The 12,410-nt window shown below is 39.3% G+C and overlaps 1 protein-coding gene across 4 annotated transcripts in view; it reads left to right on the top strand.

The window, feature by feature from the left end:
* The window catches only part of ARNT2 (aryl hydrocarbon receptor nuclear translocator 2), a 95,976-nt gene that overhangs the window by 14,532 nt on the left and 69,034 nt on the right, over window positions 1–12,410 (top strand). For 3 of the 4 annotated variants that reach the window (XM_026042450.1, XM_026042448.1, XM_026042447.1), the window contains exons 2-3: window positions 6,596–6,707; window positions 11,882–11,929. In XM_026042450.1, coding sequence (XP_025898235.1) covers window positions 6,596–6,707; window positions 11,882–11,929 — 160 coding nt within the window. Of the gene's footprint in view, window positions 1–1,251; window positions 1,336–6,595; window positions 6,708–11,881; window positions 11,930–12,410 lie in introns of those variants that run through there. The other variant, XM_026042449.1, reaches the window with a different exon arrangement.

Here is a 12,410-nt window from a genome sequence, read left to right as displayed (position 1 = left end):
GTTTGAGGCTGAGCCTTGCTCTGGTTCATGCAAAAGGCCATTCTGAATTTATATATATATATGGGCTGTTGATCATTCCAGCTGCAAAGGCATAGGCAGCTAAATGTGAATGCAACGTCCTTTCCTCATGCCCTGATATCTATGGAAACTGCCATGCCTTTGATCCCATGATAGAGCTGGATGAATATGATTATCACAAATAGCTAGGATGAAAAAAGTGAATGGCATAAAATCTGGAAGGAAAAATAAGCAATATTTTCAAAGTAACATTTAAAATCACCCAGGAGAACTGAATGCAATCATTTTCTGTCTTACAGATCATAAGACTGACTTTTTCAGAACTGCACTTTGCATGTCATATTATGTGTTCCTCATTCTGGATTCTTCRGAGAACTCTGGTTTTCAGACAGCCTTGGCTGCCTGTCCTGCAGAACTTTGGCTCCTGTTGTSTCAAGCTGAGCATTTAAAGTGAGGATTTCCTTGAAGCAGACCAGAACACGCTTGGTCAAGGTCCACTCTTAATGCTACCTCAGTATCCTGCCTTCTCCTGTACATCCCCCTGATGCTGTTGAACTACAGGTTGCCCCAAAAAAATATGGTTTGTGTTGAGTTTCTAGGAGTCTTGCAAATGCATGTTTTGGACACAACAGAAGAGAGAGGCACTGTAGAAGTTTCCAGGTCTCTAGCTTTGCAAGCTGCTCTTGCCAAGGGGTAAGATAATTGGAACCCCTGTGGCTGGACGTGGCCTCTAAACCACCAGTTGAGCCACTTCCTTAACCTAATTCCCAGTGATTCTGCTGATTAGGCACTCCTCCAGAATGGCCAGCTTAATTGCATTATTTCTGCCCTTTCATATCTACTTAATATTTGCCTGTGATGCTAGAAGGTTGATAAACCCTGATTTTTATTTTTGAAAGGGGAGCATGTCTCTAATAACTGACAGCATGCCCTATTTTTGCCTTCAGGAAGCCCCCCTATGCCAAAGTGCAAGACATTTTGGTGGAGGAGAAATTTTTAAATTAGATAGGATTTATATAGTATTAGTAAAAGCCCTATCTTAGTAGCTGTTTCCAGAACCTAAATGGTTAATGTAGAAAATGTTAGTAATTTTGCTGCAAATAAATTGATCAGTATGCAAGACGGTTGTCACTGGCTGAATCATGGTCCACAGTTAAGGTAAACAGATCTGTGATGACATTTTCTGAGCAGAATACCAATGCTGCTCCGTTTCTTCCCAGAGGTTTCTGACACTTCTTATATGCGGATAAAATTTCTCTCCAAGAAGGTTTTGCTCCCAGAGAAGAAATAGCGTCTCCTTAAGACTCTCCTTTTAAGGTGGGCTTTATTTCATTTCCTCATTTATTTGTTACGATGATTGTATTAAGAGTATTAAAAGGAATGGTTTTGCTTTTCTSTATATCCTCTCTGTACAGTAGATCCTTCTTATTGAAGTCTATTTAAAGTATCTGGCAATGGAATGCAAATATAACAATATTAATGGAGTTATCACGGCACAACAAAAATATTTTTGTGATGTTTCCTGAAAGTGATCTCTGTTTTATAGTCTCCATAGTTAGCATGCAAAAGTAATGACTAAATATGCAGTTGGTTTCAGCATACATGTTTCTGTGGAATATTTTTGCTTATATTATGGTTTCATGTTTTCATTGGTGTATTTTAAAGTGAGAAATATAATTTAATTTATTCTCACGTGTCCCAGTGAAAAACCCCTTTGCAACTGACTGCAATCAAAATCTTATTGCCGAGATGCGTCTTAACTCTTGTATGGTTTCAGGCTGTAGAAAAATACAGTTTCARAAGAAGTTCTTGAAATCTGTTTCTTAGAGCATTTAAAATGTTTGTGTAGGTTTCACTTCACAGGTGGGGGAACATTCTCAATTCATTCTTTAGCTTTGAKGGCACTGACATCTCGGTCGTTTTCTGGATTAGCAGTTAGAARTCTGTCATGTTTGTATTTATATAACTAGAATCTCTTAGGATTAATCAGATACTGGTATCTGACTCTYATGCAGTTTATCACAGTAAATACTAGAGGATAAAAGAACCCTGGCAGGAACRTACTCAGTCCCTGACATTCAATATAAAATCTGGAACTGGTCATTAATGTCAAAGAGATTCAAATTCCATTAAAGCCAGGGAAAGGATTTCTGTCAACTTARCGGACTTGATACATAAACGTGGCTCTGTTCATATTTTGCACRTGTTGATGGGAAGAACATAGTTTGGAATGAGTGAATGGCTGAAAATAGTGTGGCTAATAGGTCCTTTTGTGAGACGGACTTACAAGTCTTGTCATGCACGGAGGCTTCTTGTGTTTCAGAGCTTCGCAGCAAGGGGATGTACAGCTGCAATGTGCTTAAAGAAGCAAAGCAAAAAAACTCCATCATACTAAAGGATTCGAGTTGTGGAAATACCTGGCAGAAGAGCTGTACCTCTCCCAAGGGTGTCTAAGCAGGGGAGCTAGAGGAGAGTTAGAGCTGGGTTTTGGTCAGGGCTTTTGGAGTGGGGCTTGAGATTTGAAGTTTGGGTTTAAGAGCTGCACTTCAGTCATCACCTGACTGGAAAGAGAAGTGCAGACGTATCCCTGTGTGCTGGGCCATCCAGTAGTTCCTGCTGTGATTGGGGTTCAGACCATTAGTTTTACCTCTGAAAACAACCCCTCCAGGAGCAATGGCAATTTAAATACAGTTACTGCAGTGCATGTGCACTTTCAAGAAATGTTTTGTAATCCCTTTAGCTAAGTTGTATACTGACCTTTATAACAAAATTGAGATAAATGTGATTTACTGGGAATTAGAGGTTAGCCCTATATTTAATGTGGATTTGCAGATTGCCTTTTACTGTATAAAAGCTTGAAGTGTTCAGCAGTCAATTTAATTCTAGACAGAAACGTAGGAGCTGATTTTGCTGCTTTTAAACTGAGCATTGACATTCTTCCAGGAACTCGCTGCAAATGTTAGTGTTTTGCTAGATTTTATTTAAGAGCCCTTCTGTATTCTTTGGTAGGTATCTAGGTAGCTTTGTAACTTTGAAGTTACAGTATTTATACTGTGCATATTTTTTAGTATAAAAGCAATTTCTGTTTGATACAAGGGAACTTCTTTTAAATAGATATTTTCAGATTGCTGCTGTCATGGTTCTAAATGACTTTCATGAACATTCAACCTGACCTTATTTTYTCATCCTTACTCTCGTATTCCTGTGTTTTAATTTCATATTAAGTAAGGAACATTTGTCATCTCCTGACAAAGGGCAGTCCTCTCAACCCAAGAAAGAGGAGAGCGTGTTTCATGATAGACATTGCTGCYGAAACACTTGTGTGAGTAGCAGGGTTAACATCTGTCTGCACGTGGGTGTAAATGGGCCTGGAAACATAATCCGTATAATTCTCTGTTGCCCAAGSAAGCCTGTGTCTTTTTTCTATAACCAACTTGGCCCTTGCCTTTGCTGTGCTGGGCTTTCATTCCAGTTTGTGCATAGCTTCATCTGCCTGCAAGGGGTTGCCCTAAATTTGCGCAACATAATTTCAGACAGCTGTACATTATTCTTCTGATAMACACATATATATTTTCCTTTGGGTCTGTTTATCTGATGCACRCTGTGTATTTTCTTACAGTACTAGRTTCTTTGGAGTACTTACCTATCATGGCATTTCAACCCGAGATCCYAGTCTATAAATATTTACTACTCTGGCTCTTCAGCACAGAGAAGCAGCCGACTTTCCCCTTACATCTTTTAGACTCTGCCTTCCTAGACTGGCCCTTGCTTTTGGATAGAACATATTTCTACTTTTGTGACCAGCCAACCTTTTAGTCCTCCTGCTCTATCTGTAAAAGCCCTTTTCAAACGGGTAAAAATAACATCAAAGATTTGATTCTTTTAGATACTTGATAATGAGTGGAGATAGAAATAAATTGGGAAGCAGCTCAAATCTGTTCCATCTTCTCAGACCGAAGCCGTTGGGGAAAATAGGGTGCTGCTCAGTTTGTGAGTAGAGTTTTATTGCCCCAATCTAGTGCTTTTATTTCTGTGAGTCCAATTTCAGTGATACGCCCTACAGCACCCGGGAGATGGTGGCTGAGGGATGGGGTCGTTCTGGCTCTGTCCCCGAGGTCCCCCTTCAGCGCTCCGGTGTCACTGTCACACACCCTGTGTGAAAGGGGATGTTTCTCTCTGCTGCTCTGGCTGCTGTCACCGATGCTGCTGCTGGGGTCCCGAATGGTCCCAGGGAAGGAGCCAGGAGCTGGTTGCTGCCCTTGTCGTTTCCTCGCTGTGTGTGGCACATAAGAAGAAAGGGACCTAGTCCTCCTGGTTTCTCCATCTTCAGAGCTCAGAATGATTCTTTTTATGGTAGGAGAGAATATTGGGAAGCCAACTGCTTTTGGTAGCAGCGTGTGTCCTGCATGCTTGGATCTGGAGAGGTAACTTGGGGGCTTTATGCACTGACATGTGCACTGGCCTGTCACACCTGCAGGGTGCCCCAGCCTGGGCAGCGTGCTGATTTTAAGGGCCCAAAACTTTYGTAGGAGTTGAGATTGCACATAGAGCAATGTGTGTGGAAATACTGATTTTTCTTTCTGTGTTTATATCTTAGAAATGGAAATTTTTGAAGACACTCTTTTAAAGCAGTCAGCTCTAAGAACTTGGCTTTATTCTCCCAATTATGAGGATGTTTGAAGGCTGTTTTGTACCCTCAGCCTATTTGAGATGTACCAAGCATGGAGTGTGTGGTTTTGCAAGGATGCCCTGCATTTTCCTGCCAGTGAACTATAAAGTTACCTTGAATAATAGGCTTTTTTTGCCTCAGGGACTGCAAAATTTAGAGAGACTAATCTGCTCCTTACCTTTTTTTTTAATCCATAGATTTTTGTTTTATACCTTTGTTCTGCTACAAGAATTCTTCATCACAATTACATTAGTACTTTTATTTTCTTAAAGTGCAGCTTTGAGTTTCTTTGGTAGTGTTTTAAAATTACTTTTTAAAGACTCTTCCCCCTCGTGATTAACACTGAAATGTGTTTCTGAGTGACAGGGACACTTGGCAGGTAGATTTATTAGGGTTTATACTTAAATGAGTCAGCAAAGCATTTCAAAATGACCTTCAGTTATATCCATAAAATATGAGTTGAAATGTTCCAAGTGAAGTATTGGCACTAGAATTCTAAGAGAGCTTATTTTGAAAACAGTGATTTACCAGCTGCTTGGATGTACCTGCTCTTAGTTGTTTGTAAATACACTCGTGGAGGTTAATGTAGTGTTTCCCCACAGCAGAAGGTTGAGCTGCAGCAAGACGCCCCGTCCTGTGGTGGTGTAGGCAGAGCTCTCAATGTTTGTCCTTGAGCACTTTATTGAACGTCGCTGGATGGTACTTTGTTCTCTTGCCCTTATTTGAAAAAGTTATTAAAAATAGATGTGCTAAAAGAAATTCATGAAATCAGTGAACAAAGAAAATATATTAGGTAAAATGCACAATATTGTGTAATGGATTTATATAAAGTATGGCAGAGACGTAGYGCTCTCCAAAAGTAATGAATGAATGTGGAGTCCTGTTTCTATAGTTGAAGTTGTTTTGTGCTGATTYGTTGGGGAAGAATAACAAGATTTTTGAACAGATTTGCTTTTCACTAGTAAATATATTTATTTGTAGCTCCAAATAAAGACTCTGTCAGGTTTAAAAAATAAACATTGGAAGGAAGATGTATTTTCTTCCAAGTAATTAAATGTTGTGACTGTAGATTTTACCTCTAGGCTTATCTGCATTAAACTTTTAATTGGTTATGTCGTTTGAGAGTTGCACAGAGACAGAAATATACCTAATCTGTGGGAAAGGAAAAAAATGATATCAATGTATTGAACTCAGTAAGATTGTTAATAAATTGTCAAATTACTTGCAATTAGTGGTCTGAAAGTTGTCGAGTAAGGTGCTGTTCCCCAGGATCAAAGGTTTAAGGTTTGGAAATCTGATCAACATGTGGTTATACTAGGAGCCCTGGCAGAGTCATGAATATTAATCTCTATTTCAGACACAGTTCCGTTCTGCAAGGTGCAACACGAGCATATAGCAGGACTTGGGACTTCAAAAGTTCAGTCTTTCAAATAGCACAAAACATAAATCACCTGAAAACGCATCCCTGCTCTAAACTCTAGACCTCACTGGCCAGCTGTGAAAATTCTTTTTTTTTTTTTAAGTACTTGAACCACTACTTAATTTGTCTCAGTATCTCTGTAAGGCTATATCTATCTGATAACCTTGTAAGAAGCAAAATTTCAACAATCTGATCGGAAAACTGTAGTACAGAGCTACCCCATGTATGAATTGTGACTCTCATCCCCTCCCAAGACAGTTTAGTGGCCATTGACAAACTTGGCCTTGTAAGAGAGCTGTGAATTTGCTGCTCTGTCTAGTCTTTGATAGGAAGCTTTACTTTTGCTTAGAAATGAAAAAGAAAACTTTCTCTATGCTGCTTATTTTGCAAAAGGCCTCTCTCTGTTTTTGTCCTCACAGTTTGTCCTTTTGGAGATGGATTAAAAGACTTTTTTTTTCCCYTCYTYTCTTCCCTTCTTTTTGTTGCAGAAATGGCCTCAGATATTCCAGGCTCGGTGGCCTTGCCAGTTGCGCCCATGGCAAGTGGACAGGTGAGGATGGCAGGATCCATGCCCTCCCGAGGAGGAAAGCGCCGTTCCGGGTAAGCCTTTACCTTCTCAGGGATGAAACTGGAAATGACTTGTATTGAAAACAGAAAAGATGCATATTTATATATGTGAAATTTAATTATGCAGGCTGCATTATGGCATTGGTCAGTGTTGTATTGTTCACCAAAATATATACTCTTCCTGCAAGATCAAATTTGTTGAAAAATGTATTGTGTTTGGTATTTTGCATGCTTCAACAGGCTTTCAGGTTTGGCTAAGCATTCGCAGATGGAGTTTGGATCCTGTGGCTGTCGTACAAAAGTGGGTGCATGGTTCCTGTGTCTTTCTAATCTCAAAAAAGCTTATCGTGTACATAAGGGTAGCAAGATGCTTTCTTATCTGCACATGGAAATTTATCCAACTTCATCTGAAAATTGGATTTAGAATGTCTGCAGKAGATGTCTTCTGCTAAAAATATTTTCTTTCTAATCCCAGGTACAGAGATAGCGTAAATGGGCAATCTTTCGAGACTGTGGTCTATCACCTTCTAGGCTTTGCTGGATGTGCAACACAGTCTCCCAGATTTTGGGAGTAAAGGYCTGAATCCAGCTCAGTTTCTTATATCCTAGCCCAAAGTTCTGCTAAGAAAGAGGAGGGAGGGGAAAAAAAAAAAGTTTTATCCATTTCTAGAGGTTCATATGGTATAGCGCTATTTTTTTCATGTGCAGATAGTTCAATACCTGCCTTTATAAAAGCCTGGTCAAAAATACAATGGTCCTAATGGGATCCTTACCCAGAGATATCTCTATTAAGAAAGCATCAGCAAAAGAGATTTATCTTATATTTAGGCATAAATATGGCAGTGATAGGACATAACAGGATCAATAATGTGAATAAAATCTTGGCTGATGAGCTACTAATGAGAGATATTATTCCTTGTRAGAGTTTTTCTTGGAGTTGTTTGCCAAGATATGTTGCCAATTTTAGGTGTATGGTCAAGTAATAGTAGCCAAGATGCTTGACTCTTGTTCTTGGAATGAATTAAGAAAGGAGAACGTGCACCTTATCTTGGAGGTGGAGCTAAATTGATGTGACATAAACAACTCTGAAATCTTTCTGACAGTCATTATATTTTTACTTTGAAGACGTTTAATTAGAAGGCTTATCCAGACTTGCACTCAAAAGAGAAAACAAAACATTAACATCTTTTCAGTGCATATAAAAAATACAGTTGTTTATACTTCTGAGAAACAGAATAGTATTTTTTGAGGGAGTGTGTTTTTAATCATAAGCCAGGTCAACTCTGAATACAAGGCTTGATGCTGCTGCCTGAAATCTTATGATTATATCAAGTACAGACTTGATATTAATTGAAGGCCAAGTGTTAAGCGTTACATTTTTAAGTAGCATCTTTTGTTTGCAAGGAAGTGAAGTGGGGGGAGGATGAAGAACATAAAATCAAGTTACTTGAAATGCATTCAATATGTAAAGTCATAGTGAATAGCGCAGATTTGCACCTATATCCACAGGTGCATGCAGAAGTGCACTTATACCCAGAAGTTCATCGTGTGTGCACCAGGGTTGTAAATTAACAGTCCCTGAGGCTTGAGGAGGGAGTACGTTGCTTCACTCTGTGTGTTTGTATGCAGACCTCGAGGGGAAGAAAAGCTGCTGTGTCTGATTCACTGCAGTTTCTCTTTGAACAAACTTGCGACTAACGCTTGGTCCTTTTGTTATTTTCCTGGTCATCTATCTTTGTACACCTAAATCCTTGGGCATTTTGGAAGTGACTGCTTTGCATCCAACATAAAGGAATATAGCCAGGGAACACGGTCTTCTCCCGGCCTTGGTTATCTTTGAAAATTGTTTCTTTTCCTCATAATTGCTGAGGCAAGCTGGCAGAATAATTGCTGTGTGCACTTGAATGTAGATCAGTTTAAACTCATTGGCTACCCAGAAGGTGTTTCTGCGGTGCAGGCATTCAGCTTCACTGACAGCTCCCACAAATATTTTTCCTTTCTATAAATTATACCAAGTGTTTTTTTTAGGGAAAAAAATAGTGATAGCCTGGTAATGTTTAAAATAACACATTACTGAGGCTATATTAACTACTTTAGAGAGATGTAAAGGCAGTTCTTTTAAGGTGATTTTCTCTATTTTTAGAAGCGATTCTAGATAGGAGCCTTTTTTTTTCCCYGTTCCTTGGTTATCTTACAGTCCAATTTCTTGTTTGTTTAATTGCTTTGCAGGTTCTCAGGTTTTGATTTAGTCTAGCAGGTGGCTTTGCCCTTTCTTTGCTGCAAGATTGTAAGATATTAGGGGATACAGAGAATGAGAAGCTGTAGCCCCAGATTCTCCGTGCCTGGATGCGGCCCTTTTATGATGTAGCGCAAGGGGTGACGGGGCAGTTCTACATGGATCCGGCTGCTCTGCTCCCAAGCATTCCTGTTTCCCGGCCCCTTCCTGCTCTGTCCACGCATGGCAAGCCAGCTTTTGACCTTGCTTTGCAATTTTATGTAACCATCTTTGTTACAATCTTCAAATCCTCATCTCGGTTTTGTAATCTGTGCCACACAACCTTACTTATTCTTCTGGTATGAAAATCTTTCTAAAAAATAATCAAATATTTCTGTCACGCTGCCTCACACCTTTTCAAGAAGATTTTTTTCTTTTCCATTTTAGAAATACCTCATACATCAGGCCTTTTCTCGATTGACATGAGCAGTATGAAAGAAGAAAACAAGATTTATGCTGTCTCTTCAAAACAAAAGAGCATAGTGCAGCTCTTTTAAAAAGTCTCCTCTTAATGGGAATTTTAAATGAAGACAAAATATAGTCTTTCTGAAACTTCAGAGATGATGTCATTTGTCTTCTTGGAGGCTGCTTTTACTGCTCTGCTAATGTGCAATATATTCTGTCTGAATGGAAGATCTTACCTGTCGGGGTGAAAGGGGGTTGTTGGAATATTATTTTTATGTGCTCTGCTGTGTTCTGCTGTTGGTTACAGCTGATTCCTTCTCTTTGCCTTTGTCTTACTGTAATGAACTTGAAATGGTTCGGGCAGGAGGTTAGAATCACTCACTTTAAATCTGAGGGTTTTTTTTCCAATTTTGACRGTTTTTCTTTTTTGGCACAGTGAAGTATGAAAATAGGAAATTCACTTATTAACAGACAGCAAAAATGCATTTGCTGTTGTATTTTTACAAGTGTCAACATTTTCTATAAACTTCATTCAACCAAGAATTCAACCAAGGCAGAGGATCCTAGAGCTCTGGAGCAGAAGAGAAGGGTTTATAAAATTAATTTATTCTAAATTAAAARCAATGTCATAGTAAATATCCTCCAAAGGGAAGGCTTTTCCTCTGAGTGTTTTCTCCTGTCTCTTATTCACTCTTTCCCTCAGGCTTTATCTCAATTGCATTTGAGTTGCCTGTGAGACCAGGATATTCCTGATAGATTAAGATTTGCAAGGCTTGGACACAGCTCTGTGCCAGCCTGAGTATGTGCTCTGCTTGCAAACAAGCTGTTCTTCTGTGACACTGATTTTCATGTATTGGTCTAGGTAAAAACATGAGAATTGAAGCAACACAGACCTTATTTGGGGATATCACACCATAGGCCCTTCATATGTGGGGAAGAAGCAGGTAGATAACATGAGAGATGAGAATGGCTAAGTGTTAAGTTGCTAGGAATGCTTTGTACAGAGCAGCCCTGAGGAAATTCCAGGTGTTTGGAGATGGTAGCAGTGCAGGCCACATTCTGGGGGCTGGCACCTTGGCCCTGGGTTAGCTGTGGGCACCTCTGCACGAGCAGCAGCTTGGTGGCCGCTGGAGGTCGGTGTTGCTCTGCTGCACAAAGCTGAGAGGTCCCTGGCAAGGGAAGTRTTTTTAAAACTGGATTTGGTGATAATTAGGTGAGCAAAATGTAATTTATAGTGTAAATTATGATTGCATCCAACCTCAACCAAATTAAACGCGCATCTTTTCTTAAAACCCTTTTGGGAAAATGGTTTTATCCCTCTTTCCTACAGAAATGAATAATCACTATTACCATCTGGAAAATATTATGATGTCTTATACAGACTCAGATTGCTAGGCTTATTTGCTGAACTGATTGTGCATGGAGGCCTGTGAGGAGGAAACATCTTCTATAGATTTCTGACTTCGATATCAAAATTAGCCAGTGGGGCAGTGTTGTCTGCCTGGCATTCATATACTACATGGTCTATTCTTTGCCTAATTTTAAGGAGCACTTTTACACCACTGTTCCAACACTCTTAACAAACCTTTGTTTTCAACTGGAAGGATTTCTTTAATGTTAATTAATATTAATTAATATCCTCCCCTTAGCCTTCTCTTCTCCAGGCTAAACAATCCCAGCTCTGTCAGCCTGTCTTCATATGAGAGAATTTGCTCCAGTGGATACTATAAATCTGTGCTACTGTGCTATCTAATTACGGGTGGCTAACTCAGGGCTCAGCCTTATTTTATATGGGTAATAGCAAAGAAAGAGGTTCCTGCTTTTTGTGGCTCCCTGGAGGAGCCAACTGGAGGGCTGTGACTTGGCCCAGGGAAGAGCTTTTCTCTTCCGCTGACTTAAGAAGCAGCATCAGGACGTGAGCAGGTAAGTTAGGTGTGTGATGGACCCGTAASTCCTTTCGGTGACACCCTTGGCTACCATAGCATAGTAATTGCTGTCTGCAAACTGGTCACTAATTTGTGTGAAATGATTAGGTACTGCAATTAAATAAATAGAGCTGAAGTAAATAATTCTCTTCCCAGAGAGGCTGGGAATGTATCCTGCTCTCCCTCTAATTTATTGTATTAGTCTAGGGCAGTAACAGTTGCCTCTTGTTTATTATTTTCTTTAGTCTTAGTTTGTCATCTAACGTAGAATCTCCACTGATCTCTCAACTTCTGAAAGCACTCAGGGATGTTACTCCTGACTGTTTCACAAGAACTGCATGTGTTCAGTGTTTCTGTTTAGTTGTTAATTTTAGCATTTCAGGGTGATACACATGTATATTTTTAAAAACTTGTGTTTTTTTGGACCTCTGGCAGCTGATGAGCCCTCTTTAGGGATCTAGAGAACGTGAGCAAGGCTGGGAACCGAGGTCATTAACATCTGCAGTGAATAACGTAGATCAAACAAGGTTAAGAACTTGGTTCAGGTTCAAGTCATCATTGCCATCTTCATGATTAATGATTTGGAAATCCTGCTCTTACAGAATGGACTTCGATGATGAAGATGGAGAGGGTCCCAGCAAATTTTCAAGGTGAGCATTTATGAAGAGTTGATCAAGTTGCTAATTTTTGTTCAGTGGAAAAAAGACAACTGTCGGCCATTTATTGCTTTATAATTCTGTATGAATATGGGCTGAAGAAATTGTCAGTAGTTTTACCTACATTCTAGTTAACATTTTTACCATCTTCCTCTACAAACAAGACATCCTGCCTAGTGTAGTTATTGTCTTACAAAGCTGACTGTGTGTCATAATTTTATTTTACTGCTATATCAAATCTATGACTYTTACCTACAGTATTTCAACTGCTGTAAATGAACTGAGGTTATGTCTTGTTGCTGAAGTTGTCTTTTTACCTCTGAAAATCAGCTTTATATTGAATTTAATTTAGATCTTATTTATTAAGAAAATGTGACAGATCTTAGAGTTGTGGGGTTTTTGTTTGTTTATTTTAGGTTAAAGTTATATATCATTAGTTGTAACTGCACAATAAAAATGGCTAAAATAAACTTTA

Source organism: Nothoprocta perdicaria, unplaced genomic scaffold, assembly GCF_003342845.1.
Source record: "Nothoprocta perdicaria isolate Ctin4 unplaced genomic scaffold, notPer1 scaffold_302, whole genome shotgun sequence".
NCBI lineage: Eukaryota > Metazoa > Chordata > Aves > Tinamiformes > Tinamidae > Nothoprocta > Nothoprocta perdicaria.
The sequence above is the reverse complement of the archived record's forward strand: the minus strand, read 5'-3'. Positions and strand labels throughout refer to the sequence as shown.